Here is a 20,738-nt window from a genome sequence, read left to right on the forward strand (position 1 = left end):
CCCATACTCTCTCTCTACTTTTGGACATAATGGCTTGCAACACAGACACTTCTGGGAATATATCCGGAGGATACAAAAAAGCACACTAGCACTTTAATTCATTTATGATTCCCTAATAATTCAGTATAAAGCCAGGAGATATATAATATCTCTAGTCTCCAATCTGATCCTCATTGTTAATGATCTGGTCTTCTATTTAATCACCACTAGCAAATGAGTCTTACATTCAAATAACATAGTTTATCATTTCGCGTGGAATATATTATTTATATGAAACATAAATAATGCATAATATATTTATAATATATTAACATATTATGTTGTATTATATATAAACAACAAATAAATAATAACATATTTCCTATCGATGGTTTCCATTTGATTTTCCTCAGTAATAATTAAAGGAGTAAAATGCATAGTACACTCTCACTATAAATATTTATATGTATGCTTATTAATGTGTATTAATATTTATTTATACATATAAATATTTATTTAGGAGGCTTGGGAACACCCCACTGTACTCAAGGCTTACTCCTAGCTCTGTGTTCAGAAAATGCCCAGGGCCGTGGCTGGAAACCCACAGACAGTGAAGGGGATTTCACCAGACCAGCCAATGGACTGAACCCCTGAACTATCTCTCCAGCTCCTTATTATATATTTCATTTATACCCATGAAACAAGTCATGTCCTCCCACACAATTTCTTACATAAGCCGAATTTCATGTCCAATCTCTCAAAACCCAGCTAACAAGTGCAAGATTGAATATGACCTTTCCCGCTAGCAATGCTATTACACTGCTCTTTCAAGAAGAATACGGGGTTTCTTTCGGCTTCTGCATGCAGCCTCATTCAAGGCTGTTTGCTTAGTTAGGATTGTTTACCCAGAGATATAAAGGGCTTGGTTGAACTGGAATCAAATAGAATTTAAAGGTGACTTTTCTAAAGAATTTATATTAAAAAATAATGAAAGAATTTACAGCAGTTTTAAAAGTGAATCCTGCACCGCAAGGCTTCTCTTAAAAACATTTTTATACTTGAAAGAGCAATTTATAGTTGTTTGTCTTTCCTCTGGGACTCTTCCAAAGCTTAAGGCCAAGACAGAGGGGAAAAAAAAAAAAAAGCAAGGCAAGTTCATTGCAAAAGATTCTTCCTGCTTCTTGTAACCTCACATTGGAGAAGGAGACAAAATGAGAGGGACTTTTTAATCAAACCAGAGCTGGGGATGGAGGGGTGGAGGCTTGCACAACATAGAGGTAAAAATCCTGCCTGTGCGTGTAAGGCCCTGGGTACCATCCTCATCACGGCAAAAACAAACAGAAGGAGAGTTTGGCCACCAGTATCCAGGATAGGAACCTTTCAGAAGAAGCAGAAAACAGGAACTGCAAAAGGAAGGCCAGTCTCATCTCTGAAGCAGCCGGGACGGGGAGGGGGGGGGGGCAGGGGGCGGAGGGAGCATGTCTCCCTGGCTTAACAGACACGGGATTTACGGCCTGGCCGGCATTTGCAAGCACTGATGGAGAGGAGAGATGGTTTCCACTCCTTGAGCGCATCCCATGATTTTTACTGCTTTCAGATGATCTGAATGCTGTTCTGGACTGGAGATATCACAGTCACTCCTGCTGTTGGAAACGGGTGCTTGGTGAATGGTCTCAATGTTCGTCCTGGCTTTTATTCTCTTGTTGGCGTTTTGTGTTTTTTCGTTCGTGGAATGCCTTCCTATCATTTGACTGAGGCAGGCTAGCAAGGGGAGGAAACATCCAGCTGGACCCCCTGACGCTAGCCGCCCCTGAGTCAGGCAGTGTGCTCAGCCCTACACACCGCAGAACCACAAGGATGAGCTGGTTTGGAACTGAGAGAGACCACAGGTGGCAGACGGCCTGCCCGCTGCGCCCTCTCCCTGCTTTTTCCTCCACTCCACTGGAATCTGACTCTGATGAAAATTATCATAAGGAACCTTCCTCTTCTCCTGCCATGAAGAGGACACAAAGTCGGCTCTAAAAATCTCATCCCTGGTATGAATAGGGGACCCCGTGGACCTCTCCAGTCGATAGTCACAGCTTATGTAACCCTTTGGTGATGAAGTAATTGATGATTATTCTCATTCTATAAATGCGCCGAGTGCTGCTTAAAGCTAGTTCCTGTTCCATGGTATTGGCTGGTAGAACTGGGATCAGATCCAGACCTGACTCCAACCACAGAACACATCCTCCCCTCTGCCTCGGGTTCTTGGTCTTCCTACCTCTGAGGCCAGAACCTAAAAAAATCAACCTAAAAAATCTACCACCTTCCTTTACTTGTCCTTTATATTTTACTGTTCTCTGTATAATTTGATCTAATTCAAAGAAAGACTCCGGGCTCAAAAACTTGACATACAAAAATGGTAGAAACAGATTATCTAGAACATTAAGATATTTAGTGAAGACACGTATTTTGCAAAATACTAGGGACAGACTTACTATTTTGTTTGTTTTAGTTTGGGGGTCCTACCCAGCAGTGCTCAGGGCTTATTGTTCCTGGCTCTGCACTCAGATCACTCCTGGCAGGGCTCTGGAGACTGTGAGTGATGCTGGGGTCAGCTGGTTGCATGGCGAATGCTCTGCCCGCTATACTATAGGTCTGGTCCCACAGGTGGACTTGGTTTAGGGGAAAGATTTACAGTTAGATTTTATCATTCTCTGGGAGACACCAGAAATCAAATTTCATCAGACGATTCTTCCTAGACTTTACGTGTTGGTCTCGGGAACATCACCTTGGCAGAGCTATGCTGAACGTTCTGGAAAGAGCAGAAACAATCCGGTCTACATAACAACTAGTTATACTCATGGTATGCCACACAATGTTCAAAATGTAAGTGAACTTGATTTTCCTAAAAAATTGCTACATTTTCGCAATTGTTTAAAGTACTATTTTGTGTGAGCTGTCAGACTCCTTCAAATGTCAGGAAAACAGTGGCAGAGAGAAGATTCTGGAAACATACCCAGTGCCACCAGTGGCCTCTGCTGCCGAGTGTTGGGTTAGAATTTCCTCTCCGCGGCTGGCTACTGACCGCAGAAGGTTCTTCTGCTCAGCTAATTCTTGTTCCAACTCCTGCTCAAGGAAAAAAAACAAAGGAAAACATCTTTGTTAACAACGTTATGATTTTTGTCCACACTCTTGCTTCTGAGTCTACAAAGAATTTTTCTTGCAAATTTAAATTTGCACATTTTGGAAGAGGTACGGTTTAGGTAAATATGCAAACATGTGGCGAGGCAGTCCAAAGTTTACTTTGGCTCAAGAGAGAGCTGGAAAAAAACGTTGGTAAAAGCAACGGGATAATAGAATTTTACTGGGCAACAGCACCCCCAAGTGGCAAAGGCACACATTTGTGCTTCTAAAGCAATACTGCCACCTAGCTGGGAATATCTCTGAGGGCTGTAGCTCTCTGCTTTCCATTTTAATAAACTGCATGTCAATGATTGACATCCTAAAAGGGGTTTACAATAAGGTTTTTACTGTAAGAGGAAAAAAATGTTTTCATATGTCTTATACAAAAATAGTCAAGGTGTTGGGCATGGGATACAGCAGATAGGGTATATGCCTTGCACACAGTCAACCCGGGTTGGATCCCCAGCACCCCATAGGGTCCCCCAAGTACCATCGGGACTAATTCCTGAGTACACAGCCAGGAGCAACTCTGAGCATCAGAACATGTAGCCCAAAAGTGAACAAACAAAAGTTAAGGTAGCTGTGAGAAATAATTTAGGCTTCAAAGCTCATTTGTTTCACTAGAGAGCTACGTGCAATTCTATTTTGCAATAATATTTACTTGAAAGTATTTTTAAAAAGCTGCATTTTCTTTTTTTTAAAACATAGCAGTCAGGGCCTGAGAGAAAAGCTCAACAGACTGAGCACATATTTTGTCATTGCATGCAGGAGACCTGGGTTTGATCCCTGACACACGATGATACCCTAAGCACCAGTAGGTGTAGCTCCAAAACCATAGTAAGTTTGAAGAAGAAATTCATACTTTTACCAGTTCTAGAGAGACTTTCTTTAGTTTTTTTTTTCTTTTTGGGTCACACCCGGCAATGCACAGGGGTTACCTCCTGGCTTTGCACTCAGGAGTTACTCCTGGCGGTGCTCAGGGGACCATATGGGATGTTAGGAATCGAACCCGGATCAGCCGCGTGCAAGGCAAATGCCCTACCCGCTGTGCTATTGCTCCAGCCCCTGTGTTTTTTTTTTAACATACAGAATTTTATGGGACAAAGTGAAAGTAGAACAGGTATCCATGATCAGGCTGATTAAGTTGAGTTTGACTGACTCAAACTCTAAACCTTTGCTTACTAACTACACTGCTTTTTAAGTTGTTGTTATTGTTTTCAAAAAAATAAGTGATAGCACAGCAGGTACGGTGTTTGCCTTGCACGTGGCCAACCCAGGTTCGATTCCTCCGTGTTTGCCTTGCACGTGGCCAACCCAGGTTTGATTCCTCCGCCCCTCTCGGAGAGCCCGGCAAGCTACCGAGAGTATCCCGCCCGCACAGCAGAACCTGGCAAGCTACCCGTAGCGTATTCAACAATGCCAAAAACAGTAACAAGTCTCATAATGAAGGTGTTACTGGCACTCACTCGAGTAAATCTATGAACAAGGAGATGACATGCTACAGTTGTTATTTTTTTCAAGTTTTTGAGCCACACATAGCAATGCTCGGGACCTATTTCTGGCTCTGTCCTCAGGAATGACTCCTAGTGGTGCTCTGGGGACCATATGGGATGCCAAGATTGTGCAAGACCAGTGGTCAATCTGCTGTGCTGTCTCTCCAGCTCTTAATGACTTAGCCTTTAAAATAACGCATCACCCTAGCAGTCATGAGTAAGTGCAGTGAGACAGATCTGGCTTCTGTCCACAGGAAGAGAGGACAGTTTTGACTTTTCTCTGAAGGTGTTGGTTTTGCCACCCTGCAGAGGGGATATACTTTACTTTTTGTTGCTGGAGGCTGTTCTCACGCTGGTGGGTCCACGTGGTACGGGCCTGGGCCAACCATTCCTGGACTCCGGGACACTGGGTGGTCGAGAGGTCCACTTCCTTCTCCTCTTTCTCTTGCGCTGTTCCCTGCTTTTAAAGAGGCAGAACGCAGGGGTCACATTACCCACAGGAAATCCTCTGCCATAAATAGCAATATGATCTTACTGTGGTTCATCTAATGATACCAAAGTGGCCTTGTTTGGTTTTTCATAAAAGTAAGTAACACAAAATCCATCAAATGTATGACATTTGTGGGGGAACAATAAACATACTTATGCTTGGAAATATCTGAGTGGGGGAAACTTGTTAATTTAGATGTTGGATGGTCGAGTTCCTTGAAGTAGCCACCAGATATTATTTCAATTTTTTTTTTTGCCACAGATCCATTTATGCCACTCTAGACTTCACAGATCCATTTATGAGGTTTTAAAAAGTCTCCCAAAGGTGATATATCTCTCAAAAGATCATTATCCCTCATGATTTACGTCTCTCTCCTGCAAAAGCATGAACTCGCACAAACTCCTCACTCTTCCCAGCTCCACTGAAGGAACGCAGGCCCTGTGTCTGCTCCGGAAGGCTTTTCAGAGAAGTGGCACACCTCTGAGAAGCACTGAGGCTGCTACTCTGCAGGATTTCACCTTCTCTAGAATTCAGTGCAAGCTAAAACTTGATCCACCGTTCAGGGGGAAGAAAATTTAACAACTATCAAGAGGCCAGGGCCCCCAGCTGAGTATCAGAGGTCTGTCATTCCTTCCATAGCCAAAGATCTCCATTCTTTATAATGCCTGAGACCCACCACCTTACCACACCCCCACAATACTGAATCGCCATGGTGCTAGGCAGTTGTCTTGAACCTTTGTGGTAGGCCAATACCCTTGAGCCAGCTGACGGGCTGGGGGCTGCGTAAAGGCTGCCTTTTGCGAATGGGATGCACATGTAAACTCTCCCTAAGGAACATCTCCAGGGAAGACCCAATCTCTTCATCTCCTTACTGTGCAGAGAATAGAAATGAAGTCTGCCCTCTTGTCTCCACTGTGCCTGAGTGGGGGGCTAGAGACCCCTCCCTCCCAGTTTATTCCATGGTTCACTCCTAAAGGAAGTCTATAAGAGAGGCAGTGATATCACCAAAAATGGGACTTCGGGAGTGACTGGAGGTTCACTTATTGTGTTGAAATGTTTTAATAAAACCAAGAACGACCAGGTTCTGTGTGGAATCTTAGCAGTGTAGCTGCATAGACTTCATTCCCAGACTAACTGCAATTGCCACCTCCTCCCAATTTTAAATGAGCGAACTGGACCTTTGTTGGATCAAAGGAGAAGCTTCTTTTGTTGTTGTTGTTGTTGTCTTTTTTTCTGGTGACACCCAGCTGTGCTTAAGCCTTACTCCTGGTTTTGTGCTCATGAATCACATCTGGCAGGTATGGGGAACCTTCTGGGGGTGCTGAGGCTCTCCTGCATAAAAGATGAGTGCCTTGCCCATTGTACTATCTCTCTGGCCCCCACAGACCAGAGTTTTCTTTCCTGATCTGCACCACTGAAGTTACCTGCTTGATAAGGCTCCCCCTTTATCTCTCCCCCCTCCCCTCACCTTAATCACCCACCTTTTCCTGGGGGAAGATTTTTAGCTTGAATACATATCCATTTGCTTTTTCTAATGCTCTTTCCTCACCCTCTGACTATAGATTTTAAAACTCTTATTCTTCATCTAAGATCCTAGCAGGGCCTTTCTACTTGTTTCACGGGACTCTACTAAATAATCATCAGTTATAAAGGCAATTCATCTCTAAGTATGTGTATTTTGCTTTATATACTACCTTGAACCTGGCCCAAGGAAATGAGGATCTGAATATTCAATATTAGAACCAGAACGTCTGTCTGGTTAGGGAGGGTTGAGAATGTAAAAAATTTCCCACTTATCTTTTCCTCAAGGGTAAGGGCATAAAAACCTTAATCAGGAAATGAGCCTTGGGGGGAATCCTGTGAATTTATGGCTATCCCTCGATCCCCCAACCTGCAACCCACCCTTCCCAAAAATGTGCTTCCCTATTTTCTTTTTCTATAAGCACCCCTTCTTGGACCCAGTAGAACCGGATGGCAGTTTGGAAGACATGAGCCTCCATCCACCATGGCTGTATCATAGTCAGGTGATGGGGTCTGACAGTACAATAGGTAGGAACTTCTCTTGCACACAGCCAACCTGGGTTCGATCCCTGGTACCCTAGATGGTCTCCCTGGCTGGCCAGGAGTGATCTCTGAGTGTGGAACCCCGAGCAGTAAGCCCAGAACGTGGTTGGGTGTGGCCCAAGCAACCATCACCCCATCACCCTTTTCTCCCCACAAAAAGAAGAAAAATAATGGCCCCATCCTGAAGTAGCTGAAAGGCATAAGGAACACATCTCCTTGAGATGAAAATCCTGATCTCTTTGGAGAAGGAGAAACTGAGGCACCACCCAGAAAAGGGTGGACCCCTCTGAAAAGGAGAAGCTATAAGAGAATCCAAAGGTCCTGATAAGAATGTGAAAGTACCTTGGAGATCACACCTAGATTAGCTTTCATTCATGCAGAGACCTCCAGACCAAGACAATGTGGAGAACTGTTGTGTGACCTTCTCCCAAAGTCCTTTCTCTGCTTTCTTCCCCTTGGAGAAGCCCAGGCTCTTTCCTGAACATGTTTCTCTTTGTCTTCTCTCACAGCTCTCTAAATTTATTTCAATAAAAACCAATCTGGAAGTGAATGATGCTTGGAGGGCTCGCTCAGGATGGGAGATGCGCGCTGAAAGTAGACTATGGGCCAAACATGATGGCCACTTCCTACCTATATTGCAAGCCATAACACCCAAAAGGAGAGAGAGCAAAAGGGAATGTCCCTGCCATAGGGGAGGGGAGAGTGGGGGGGGGGTGGAGGGAGGGTTACTGGAACATTGGTGGTGGAAAATAGGTACCGGTGGGGGGATGGGTACTCAATCATCATATGACTGAAATGCAACCATGCAAGTTTGTACATCTGTAACTGTATCTCATGGTGATTCATTAAAAAAAAAATTTTTTTTGGTTTACCATATCACCTCCTCCTGAATTTGTTCTGTGCCAGGGAAGGCTCGAGGCAGGGATGCTTGTGCAAGGAGGGCGGGGATGTCCCTTTCCTGCAAAAGCAATTCCTCACTCCAGCCGAGCATCCGGGCTGTGCAGAACAAGCGTATCTGACTTGGTGGCCTGGTGGCTGTCTCGTGGGGCTGTCGGACTCTGCCCTGTGGGTGCTCTGAGCAGAACTGACCAGTCCCCGGGTGGCTGAGATGGGGTGAGCAGAGAGGTGGAAGGCCTGTTTCCTCGAGGCCACGTTTCGCACCTTTCTCAAGTCACCTACAAACTGTTGCTGGCAACTGAATAAAACACTTTTGTTTAGTATCAACCCTGTGCAATTGGCCTTTGAGCAGCCCAGCAAATGAATGTGGGTTCTCTAACAACTTCATATTTGATTTTGCATTACCGGTGCTAAATCCAGGGGCTCACCCATGCAAAGCAGGCACTTTATCACTGACCCACATTTCGGCCCAGAATCTCTGGTTTTGTTTTATTTTTTCACTTTTTGATTCATGCCCGGAGTTGCACAGGGATTACTTCTGGCTCCTGCACTCAGGAATTACTCCTGGCAGTGCTCAGGGAACCATATGGGATGCTGGGAATCGAATCCGGTCAGCAGCATGCAAGGTAAACGCCCTACCAGCTGTGTTATCGCTCCAGTCCCTGCTTGATTTTTTTAGCTATGCTGATATGCAACTATTTGCCCGCTTCTAAGAATCTATCATCCACCCACAGTAAGCTCCAACCGCCCTGATTATTCTGGGCTGACGCCAATGAAGTCACTGTGCAAAACTTGTCCTTCTCAGATCTCTTCCCGTTGCCACGGGGACCTGGCAGTGACCAGCTCACTCTTTGGGACAGACCCCAGCCACTTCCTCTCTGATTTATCCTGGAGCAAAGTTTTCTCAAGGGAGCTCCGCCTAAAGACTAGCGGGCAATCTCCAGTCTCAAGCCTCACCCATCTGCTCAGGTTACAATCCTCTGAGAGCCGGTCTTTCAAATGCTTCCTTGCAAGTGGAAAATAACAGTGGGAAGGAGCATCTAAAGAATGGAAAATGACAGTGAAACTCAGGGTCTAAAGAACGGCTGAGCCACTGGTACATGCACAGATTCACTTGGGGCTTCTGAGACGTGACATCAAAGGAGGGGAGCCCTATTTGATTATTGAATCCACAGCTTTAGAGACAAAACAGGCAGCATGGAAACCAGATGGCTAGAACATGTGCTTAGGTCCGGCTTCTCAAGCAAATTCTTCTCTTTCTCTGACAAAGTGATTTAGTGACTTTAAATCATAACACGTAGACCACAGGAGGCCAAAAAAAAAAATGTCGACTGCTCCAGCTCACAGAAAGTTCTCTTCTTTCTCCTAGGATGTGCAAGCATGATAGAGAAATGCCACAGCACTGAGGACTTTTCTGAGGTCTAATATTCTCTCCTGGCAGAGCCTGGCAAGCTCCCCGTGGCATATTCGATATGCCAAAAACAGTAACAACAAATCTCACAATGGAGACGTTACTGGTGCCCATTCGAGCAAATTGATGAACAACGGGAGGACAGTGCTACAGAGCTAATATTCTCTCCTACCTAAGAATTACGAACTACGAAGGTTCCTGCCCCATGAGTCTCCCTGAGGGCAGAGCAACATAAATGGTTTATTTTTGAAATACTAGAATTGGGACAACTTTTGCCAGGGACATTCCTTGGAAGATTAGTGAGGATTGGGGAACATTCAACACTTGGTGGGGGGGTAGGGGGAGGACACTCGGGGAACACTCTCAGCTTCCCTGAGATGAGAACAGATGAAAAAGACCTCAGGTTCCTGGTCAGAGTCCACACATCATTGATGACAGAGTCGTCTGGGGTCTGTGTCCCTTCACAGGGACAAGAAAACAATGTGTGGTGCCAAAGAGATAGAAGGTAGGGCGTTTGCCTTGCACGTGTCCGACCCCAGTTTGATCCCCGGCATCCCATATGGTCCTCCAACATTGCCAGGAGTAATCCCTGAGTGCAGAGCCAGGAGCAACCCCTGAGCATTGCTAGGTGGGAACTCCCCCCCCCCCCGCCCCCAGCTAGGTTAATGACTAGGGTCTAAGGGTGGAGAAATGTGCTAGCGATGCCATGCCAAGGGCTGCTAGGGCCGCACTGTCAGGGCCATGCAGTGCCAAGACTCAGACTTTTATCCCAGGTCACACTCTTCACTGCTGAGCCATCTCCTTGGCCGCTACCAAGGTTATTTTTCCAGTGGTTGGAGCAAAGGAATCACTCTGGGCAGACCAGCGATAGGAAAAGTATCGTTTCTCTTCCTGGAGGAATGTTCAATTGAATTTGATCTGAAAGTCAATACCTTTGACTGGCAGGAAGGATCTTCTCCTGAATGTGGACGTCCCCTGGGGTTGCGGTTTTTGCTGGGCCTTTGAGAAACTCAGAGAAGAGTTGGAATATTTTCCCAAGCCATAAATTTTTAAGTACTGTTTGCCAGTAAAATTGGCATGTTGATTTATCCATTCTTTTTGACTGGCTTCTACACCTATCAAGGAAGAAGCATGTCTTCCTTTCCACCCAAATTATTTTATTTGGGGGGGAGGGGGATTTGGTAAGGGTATTCCCTTCCAAATGCTAAGCATCAACTTGCCATGAAGCTACATCCCCAAGCCCTAAGCCCTAACCCTGGGTTTCATCCTTTTCCCCACCCCCTACCAGCCCCCAGTTAAATATTATTTCATCCAGACGAGAAACCTGATCTGGAAAAAGGCTGAGTGGCATCCAGGGTCAGTCACCAGGCTCACAGTGGATGGAACTAGGGAGGGGACCCTTTTATCCTGCAGTTCCAAGAACCACGTCTGGCTCCTCTTTGTTTGGCACAAGAGTTCTTTGACAAATTTAGAATGAACTGTCAATGCCTTCAACCTAGAAGATTTGAGACGGAAGCCTTGCTGAACTTCCTCTGGAAGATCCTGCTCGTACAGGTAAATAACCAGCACAAAGGTCAGTGGCCAAAGCTGGGGAGGAAGGATGTCCTGGACCCTGGACCAGCCTATGAGGAATCTTGGCTGTCTGCCCTGACCCAATCTTGTCTTCCCCGAGGCAATGACTTTGGGCCCCTCCCTGGCTTAATCCCTAGACAGGGCCAAGTGTCAGGCTGTACCTGACCTTGGAAAGTGCCTCTGGGATGGGTCAAGGTCCCAGAAGAGCTTTATAGGCTAGCACTGGCAGAGAGAAGCAAAGCAGTAAATCAATGACACTCCAGACATCGAACTAAACAGTTGACACTATTGTAAACAAATGCCCTGGATGACAGTCATTCAGTGATTCATTTTGATTTGTTTATTTGTTTCGGTTTGGGGGCCACACCTGGGGGTGCTCAGGGCTTACTCCTGCCACATCAGGGTTCATTCCTGGTGGTGCTCAGGAGTCCACATGGGGCACTGAAGATTGAACCCAGGTTAGCCTTGATCAAAGCAAATGCCCTACGAAGTGATTCATTTTTAAAAGAAGTTTCTGGAATGAAAAAGGCCCCCAATGAGTGGGAGAGAACATTCACTTACCACATATCTGGCAAAGGGCTAATTTCTGAGATTTAAAAGACACTCACAGAATGTAACAACCAATAAATAATCACATCCAAAGAATGGGGACAGGAAGTGAGTAAATGCTTTCTCAAAGATGGCAGAGACAGTTAACAGGCATGTGAAAAATGCACTGCAATGGTCATCCTCAAGAAAGTGTGAATCAAAGGGACAATGGGATATCACCTCACAAGAGCAAGAAGGGCACACATCGAAAACACCGGAAACAACCAGAGTTGGCCAGGATGTGAGGAAAAGGAACCTTGGCTCACTTTTGGCAGAAGCTAGTATGAACACAAGACAAGCAGGGAAGGAATGAGCCACAATTACGATCTAGCCACTCTGCTTCTTGGCATCTCCCGCAAAAACACAAAACATTAATTTGAAAAATGAACTTTCAGTTCTACGTTCACTGTAGCATTGTTCCCCAGAGTCACGGCCTGGAAACCACCCAAGTCTCCAAGAATGAAGAAAGTTATACTATACTTCCACAAAGGACGACTATGCCACTCTATGCAAAGCATGAAACCCTGCAGCTATGCGGATGGGAGATGAGTGAGCCAAAGGAAATGCATCAGTCTCACACACAAAGACAAAGCAGCACAGGAGGGGAGTAAACAAGGGCCATGGACCCAGAAAGAGTCTTTTTGTTTTGCTTTGGGCCCACACTTAACAGTTTCTCAGGGCTTCCTCCTTGTGCTATGCTCAGGGATCACTCCTAGTGGCACTTGGGTATCATATGGGATGGGCTTAAACCCGGGTTAGTCGTGTCCAATTTAAGCACTTTACCCACTGTTTTATTGCTCAGGCCCCAGACCCTGAGATTCTTAACTATAGAATTGATTTTTCTAAAGGGGAGCGCAGGGGTGCTGATACTCTGTAGCAAGTATGTGGTACCACAGCATTATACTCTTGAAATATTCTTAAGAACAAAATTATTAACATTACGGTAAATCACTGCCCACTGTTGTTACTATTAATCATAAATTGTGGTGCCTACATTAAGTAAAAACGAAATTAAGAAATTCTAAAAAATTAAATTAAAAAAAAGATAGCTACCTAGGTCAGGAATTGTGAAGTCTCTCTTCTCCTGGCTTGTGTTTCTTTGAAATTAAATTTATTTTAATCTATTACCATGGGGAGGAAAGAAAGCATCGTGCACAAGACTACTGATATGTCCTTACGAAACTAAACTGCTCTGAACTCTCCAAGTAGGAAAATCATCCCTTTTTTTTTTCAATTTGAATATTTTATCTCTCTCTTTGCTTTAGTTCAGAAGGTGGAGGATTCATGCATTTTAAACAATGTAAATTTAAGGTGAATTTCTGTATTTTGTTTTATTTGTATTTATCAAGTGGTAAGTCCAACTACATTTCTGTACCTTCCTGATTCATCTTTTCTTTCCATTGTATTTTTCACACCTTTCCATAATTTTATGAGAGGATCTTTTATTATTGACTTACAAAATATTTGTGAAACTTAAGGGAACTGATCTCCCAACTGGCACAGTGTCTTCTGTATTTGCCTATGTCTTCTATTTTCTATTTATGAATTTATATTTTAGATAATTTAATTTCTTGGCCACACAGAAATTTTAAATTTCTGCTTCATTATTCTAAATAAACTATAAAATTCTGAATTTGGAATATATTGGAAAAGGTTCATCTTATTAAATATTTATTTTTTGAAAAAAAAAAAGACTAATACATCCAGATGTTTACTGATTTAATGTTGACATTTAAAACCTTAGTGCAACTGCAATGCCTTTTTTGGAGGGAGGTGCTAAAGGTTGGGAACTGGGAATGCAGGCAATCACATTTCAAGGAGTTTACCTCTTAATTTTAATAAGTAAATTACATTTTATTGACTGAGCCTATATCCAACCTTAAAATTCCCTTATACTTACAGATACAAGGGGGTATCTTTTGGGGAAATTTATTGTGCTTACTGTTTTATTTTTATGCAATCCCCAATCTATTCCAATTATTATAATATTATATATTAATATATTACCAATAATCTTAAATAACTTTATTTTCAGAAATTTTGCTATTTTCACATTTATCTTTGTATCTTCCCATTGTTATCACAAATGAGAAATACTTGTACCACTCAGCATGTTTTAAGGAGTTTTATGTTGAAATTCCAAATATTTCATACTTTGTTGGGAATTTAAATGGGAAACTGTAGTTCTTTTTTCTAACTTGGGTTATTGTTTTTTTTGCAGGTAAAAATGTTATAAATCATTATCGGGGGGACCCAGTAGGCGGAGTGCAGGTCTGACTCCTGGCTCTGTACTCTGAAATCTCTCCTGACAGTGCCTGGGTGACCACAAGCAAAGTCAGGGACTGACCCAACCTGACTGTGTGCAAGGCTGGCACGATGCTACTCCTGTACTATCTCCCCATCCTCTAACTTATTTTTGACCAGGCAAGTCATCTTCTGTTGAATAGTAGCCCTAAGGGTTTAGGCTTCATTACTTGTAAAATTTGAAAAATTGCCCCTTTTCCTCCTCCCAGAGAAGCTTATAGTGCTCTTATGAGCACAATCTCCTGAGTTTATCTTAGACCTTTCCTTTGTGCTTTACCTCTCATTGTCACAATTCCCCAGCTCAGTCTTGGTTACTCAGAAGCCAAAACTTTCTGGTAACTTTAGATTTTGTATTTGAAGTGAATTACTTGCTTTTCTCTTTTCCCCTATAGTCTTTCCATATTTTACTCTAGAGCAATATTCTTTGCCTAAACACAGAAAGACCGTTAAGGCTGTGTTCCTAATATTTGGGAGTTGACTGACTCTGAAATGTAGCTACTCCCGTGTAACCATCATAATTTACTTGACTCAGGCTTCGGTTGTAGTTCCTAACACGCCGCAAAGGGAGGTCCCTCTGTGGGACCGGGATGGACCCAGGGTGAGTGGCAAAACTACCCAGGCGTTGAAAGGGGACAGACTAGAGACATAAAAGCACAGTCTTGATGCAAACTGTCCTGACTTAAGAGACAGCCCCCACAGGGAAGGACAAGCTACACCCTCCTGAGGACCTAGTCTGGGATTTACGGTAAAAGCCTTGCTTTGTTATCAGAGCCCAGAGAACTAAATTTTGAAACCTATAACCCATACTATATTTATCCAAATAACTGCAAGTATTAATAAGAAGTAAACTTAACTGTTTAATTTGTAAAGTTAAAGGGAAAGAGAAAAGCAACATAGATGTCCTGGGAGCTAGAGCGTCTCCTTGAGTTAATCCCTCAAGAAAACTGTCTCCACTGAAATGCTTTACCTCTGAAAATGATCAATCACACCTACGTGTAGTTCTATATCTTTAACCCCTTCAGATGTTCTGTAAGTATGCTAACAGCTCTGCATTAAACGGGCCATTTTCACCATCAGTCCATGGTCCCCGTCTCCTTGTCTCTCTGCAGGGGGGCTAGGGAGGCAGTTCTTAAACACTGAACGCGTCACGCACCCTGCACATTGGTGAACTCACCAACTCCACTTAATGTTAGTGCTTCTAATAGTTTTCCATGGGTTAGGTTTGGTTCTCCGTGTCATATAATCATAGAATTAGCAAAGAATTAAGAAATATCTTGGTTTCTGAGTTATCCTGGCAACAGAACATAGAGGCGCTTACCATTAAGCTACCTTTACACCTTTTCCTACCCCCACAATGGCCCTGCACAGATAGAATCTCAACTGTCAAGACCACGCTCACCTCTTTGCCCCTATTTTCTCCTCTAGCTAAAGCAAAGACACAGTCCTTACACTTCACTCTATTAGCACCTACTTACAGACATGTTAATATTCTCCTTCTCTTTTCAATTTAGAAATGAGACTTTAAGAGAAGGAAAGGAAGGAGAATGGGGACATGGAAGCTCCCGGATTATGGAAGAGATCATGAATCTTCCGATTTTAAAATGACTCTAAGCCCACTTCTTATAGCCACATGTGCCAATCCTAGGGTTCAATCTGAATGCATGAGTATGCATGAGTACCTGTGTGCACACGTACAGTTGTGCATTGTAAGCCTGTGTGTACATGTGTGTGCATGTGAGGGGTGTGTATGTGTATGCATGCATGCCAAGGGATACATGTATGCATTCACATGCACGTGTCCATGTGCATGCATGCGCACATATGTGCCTTCCGAGCTGGGCATGCATTTGCCTGTGTGGAGGTATGCACATGTGTGTGTGCATGGGTGTGGATATGTGTGTGCATGTATGTGTGTACACATGTATGTGTACATGCATGGATGGATATAATACGTGCATGCACATTCGCAAGTGCATGTGTGGGAGTATATATCTCCTGACCAGGCCCTGGAGGGGGGGGTCCCGCGGGGGCCTCACCTGCATGGTGAGCTGCTTGTCGTGCAGGGCGCGCTGCAGCTCCAGGAGGCTGCCCTTGAGGGTGCGCAGCTTCCTGGCCAGCTGCTCGGCCTCGCCCCTGGTGTGCTCCTTGCCCTCCAGCAGCAGGTTCTCGTTGTGCACCGACAGCTCCGACAGCGCCACCACCTTCTGCTCGATCTCCCCCAGCATGTTCTGCAACCGAGAAGCGGCATGAGCACCCGGATCTCCCTCTTCCCCGCCCAGCTTCAGGGCCACCCCCGGCAGCTGACCCCTGGCATCAGTTACTCCTGGCACATTGCTCAGGGTCAGTCCTGGTGGTGCTGAGAGGGGGACGGGGCGCTGGGGATCAAACTTGGGCCTCCCGCGTGCAAAGCAGATGCTCGTCCTTTGACTTACCTTCTGGTCTTTGAGATTTTCTTTTCCTTTCTTTCTTATTAAACAGAAATATGCCAAGAGATTATGCCCATATGCCAATAGACATATAATAAAATATGCCAACATTAACATACCCCAGTATGTTTGGGGACTAAGGCACTGCCTTACGTGCAGCAGAGCCAAATTGGATCCCCAGCACACATGGTCCTTTAAGCATGACCAGGAATGATCCCCCAGCACAGAGCCAGTGAGCACTGATGCATGTAGCCCCAAGTCCCAAAGCATATATAAAATAAACTAGAAATTATTCTGGAAAGCACAAGTAGTAAGTCAACAGTTACAGGAACAAGAGCAAGCACAGAGCAAACCACTTAGCATCAGACTGTGACACTCATGGCTGATCATAGCAATGATATTCAACATTCAACATTTTTTCTGCCCAGTGTAAGACAATTTTCTCTTTCAAACCACTGCTTCTTTGAGCTGATTATTTCCAGGTAGCCCTTGGCATCTTTTTTGCTTTATAGTTATGAATGTGATTGCAATGTTCCATTTCCATAATCTGTCTTAGAATTTCCACTTCCATGACAATCCCCCAGTGCTGCAGAATTTTCTTCTTAAACGGCCACGAAATCCAGAGCAGCAGCCAACCCATCTCCTTTCTTTCGAGGTATGATTGAACACAAAAAGCCAAAAATGAAGTGAAGCAAAACAACTATTTCTTTTCGACAGAAATTGGTTTTAGGCTGGAGCGACAGCGGCTCTCCTCTCCGGAGCTCAGGCCTTGGCCGAGGGAGCCCGGATTTAATCCTCACACCACACGGTGCCCTGAACACAGAGCCACGAACAGCCCTGAAGCGACACTGGGTATGGTACCACTCAAAGAAACACACACACACAAATAATACCCTAAACCCAAACGCCATGCCCAGGAATTGTTGGGGTTGGATATTCCTGACCTATTCTGAACTCTCTGATGTGTACTTTCTCACTGACATTCAGTCAATTTGCTAAGGAGGAAAAAGATCTCATGGACCTGTGCAAAACTCCCAATGATCTCCTCCTCCTCCGAATACAGCAGCGTGTCGGCTGGGCGTGCAGGAGCCCAGTCGGATTCCTGGTGCCACCGTTTCCTTAAGCAGCCCGGGGAGGGATCCATGAACACTGAGCCAGGAGTTTTCGCCAGCACTGTCAGGTGTGACTCCCTCCAGCAAAAACAAAGAAAAAAAAAAGGCTTGGGGGCCAAACCCAGGAGAGTTGGGACTGAGCCCTGGTTTGTCACTCTGAGCAGCACCAGGGGGACCAGGCAGTGCCAGGGGGTGTATCCAGGCTTCTCTGCATGCCAAGTGCACACGCCAACCTGCTGAGTGACCCCCCCGCTGGCCCCAAAGATAAGTTCTAAGAAAATGCCACAGCTTATTGCAGTGAGGCCGTGCGGGTGAGTGGCCAGTGGGTGGATACACAGTGTTGGGGCTCCCACACAGGCTATGACAACATGCGACACCATGTTCTCCCACTGGCACTTCCTCCCTGCCCCCCCTTTACCTCCAGTAAATGTAACTGGGGAGGGGGGTTAAGGAAGTGGCCCTGTAATCGAGAACAAGCTCTCTGTGTGTGGGTCCCTGCATTTGATCACCAGCACAGAGAAACACAAACAACGACAACAAAAATTGCCCTCGTCCCACTTATATAATTTTTTAAGTATTTTTAGAGGAATTTCTCTGTGAACGCCAAGTGCCCAGGGCCCTAAGAGACACAAGAAAGCCCAAATTTTGTGTAACACCCACATGACAGTTATGCAAGTGATTCGAATACTTGATTTGGATCAACCAAGTAACTGGACTTCTAAATCTGCTTCTGTAGACTTCCAGTTCCTTCTCATGTACCCAGAAGGCCATTTACATACTTCAAAAAGTCCCTCAAAACATTATTTGCTATATGGGCACTGGGTAGAACATAAAATTAGAGATCCTCAAAAGGAAGAAGTGGGAGTGATGATAAAACATAATTTTGAAATTATGCATGTGAAATTATGCTAGGGCATGTGGCAATTTCAAGTGCTAGGAGAGAATACTAAAAATAGATCTCTTCAGAGAAGCAGTATTAAAATAAATGAGATTAAGAATAGAATCACTCACATGTAACCCTATTCTCTAGGCATCACAAGAGAAAAATGATGCTTTGAATACATATAGATACTTGTCCAAAAATTTACATATCATAATGTACAAATATATAAATTTTAATAATCCATATAATGGATCTCAGATAACATAAAATATTTTGGTGGGGGCTTTTGAGGTCATACCCGGTGATGCTCAGGGGTTACTCCTGGCTCTGCACTCAGAAATTACTCCTGGCAGTGCTCAGGGAACCATATGGGATGCCAGGGATCAAACCCTGATCAACCGTGTGCAAGGAAACATCCTTTCCACTGTACTAGCCCTCCTCCGCATAATATATAAAATTGACCCAAACAGCAGCAGCACATAACATATTAAGGAAAAAGCCAAAGTCTATTAAAAGGTGAGTTTAATGTATTTTCTCTAATTCTAAAAGGGAGAATTCTGAAGTTAGATGGATGTTTAACCCTAAGGATTTTACATAAGCATTTCTTAGACTTACTAAGTTATTTATGCAAAGGAAAGAGTACTTTATTATTTTTTTGTTTCCCTTTGTTTTGCTTTTGAGGCCACATCAGGCAATGCTCAGGCTTATTCCTAGCTCTGCACCCCAGAGACTATATGGGGTCCTCAGTATCAAACCCAGGTAGGCTGCATGTAAAGCAAATGCTCTACCCACTGTACTATCCCTCTGATTGCAAGAAAGAAAAGCTTTTAGGCGTATCCCATTTATGTGTGAAGTTGATATGTCTGCTGATAATCACTGAAATTCAATGACTGGTACTCGGGAGTGCATTAGCCATCTTACAGAGCAACTTCTATGGGTATCGGAAAATGTCCAGAATGTCAAGAATTTATATACCGATGCTCTGGAGCTGAACTGGGGACCTAGCATCACAGGAAGAGCATCCTGCTTCAGCTCGTCCTTCCCATATGTGATCCTTCCATCTGCCTATCACAGCTCTTCTAGGCTGGCCCCCAAATACATCAGGAATAGGACTAAACATTGAGCAAGTAGCCAGGGACACACCCTGCGTTATCCAGAGTCCGACTCATTATTCATAGTCTGACTCACTGCCACAGATTTCCCTCCTTGGATTTGTTTTCCTTTTAGCCACTAAACGTAAATCCCATGGACGGTTTTCTATGTATGGCCTCTTAAAAACAATGTTGGGCCGAAGAGATAGTACTAGAGTTAATGAGCTTGCCTTGCACGCGGCAAACTCTGGCCAGCACTTCATGCGGTCCTCCTGAGCACTGATCCCTGAGCGCAGAACTAAGAGTAAGCCCTGAGCACTGCTGGGGATGGCCCTCAGGACCCCAAATCAAAAATGCAAATATTATTTAGGAACCTATACATTTATAAACAGTAGACACTTGGGGCGATCATTTTTAAAAGACTCAGTTCACGTCTGAATTTCCCTTACACTACTGTAGGGTTTCGAACTCTGCTCGCCGTATGTGTGAGTACTTGGAAACTAATGAACCCTCTAAGCCACTGCATGCGCTGTGGTACAGGCATATCCCGTGGGCAGCGTCGCTGTACCTGGCAGTCCACCAGCTGGGCCTCCATGTCCATGGGCTCGGTGGGAGTGGCCAGCGCCATGTCCAGCGTGGCCTTCGTGCTCAGGAGCCAGTGGTCCAGTTCGTCAGCCTCACAGCGGTACCTCTGCAGAGCCTGTTCCTGCCGCTGCTCCTCCAGCTGTTCATTCAGCTTCTCCTAGGGATTCAAACACAGCAGAACGCAGACAAACGCATGAGGACTCGAGGGCTGCCAGCCTTGGCTGCACCCAGGAGTCTTGAACTGTTGCACTGTCATCCCATTATTCATCGATTTGCTCGAGCTGGCACCAGTAACGTCTCCATTGTGAGACTTATCGTTGCTGTTTTTGGCATATCCAATATGCCACAGGTAGCTTGCCAAGCTCTGCCGTGCAGGCGGGATACTCTCGGAAGCTTGCCAGGTTCTCCGAGAGGGACGGAGGAATCGAACCCAGGTCGGCCGCATGCAAGGCAAATGCCCGACCTGCTGTGCTATCACTCCAGTCAAACAAACCTGTGTTTTACCCCACCCCACTGCAAAATTCAGAATTGGTTTCTCTTTTTCTTTATGATTTTTGGGCTGGCCGCTGGCTCTGTGCTCTGAGAGCATCACTCCAAGCAGAGCTCAGGGGGCCATTTCCGGTGCGGCGGACAGAGGCTGGGTCAGTCAGATGCAAAGCAAGCACCTTGCCTACT

General features: G+C 44.8%; 1 protein-coding gene across 17 annotated transcripts in view; it reads right to left on the reverse strand.

Annotated features, from left to right (window-relative positions):
* Positions 1-20,738, reverse strand: part of SYNE1 (spectrin repeat containing nuclear envelope protein 1) — a 561,745-nt gene that overhangs the window by 160,122 nt on the left and 380,885 nt on the right. For 14 of the 17 annotated variants that reach the window (XM_055134197.1, XM_055134196.1, XM_055134206.1 and 11 more), the window contains 4 exons: positions 20,047-20,220; positions 16,003-16,194; positions 4,966-5,100; positions 2,981-3,090 (listed from right to left, as the gene is read on the reverse strand). In XM_055134197.1, coding sequence (XP_054990172.1) covers positions 2,981-3,090; positions 4,966-5,100; positions 16,003-16,194; positions 20,047-20,220 — 611 coding nt within the window. The remainder of the gene's footprint in view (positions 1-2,980; positions 3,091-4,965; positions 5,101-16,002; positions 16,195-20,046; positions 20,221-20,738) is intronic. The other 3 variants (XM_055134198.1, XM_055134204.1, XM_055134200.1) reach the window with 1 other exon arrangement.

The sequence above is a fragment of the Sorex araneus genome, chromosome 4 (genome assembly GCF_027595985.1).
Source record: "Sorex araneus isolate mSorAra2 chromosome 4, mSorAra2.pri, whole genome shotgun sequence".
NCBI classification, from domain to species: Eukaryota; Metazoa; Chordata; class Mammalia; order Eulipotyphla; family Soricidae; genus Sorex; species Sorex araneus.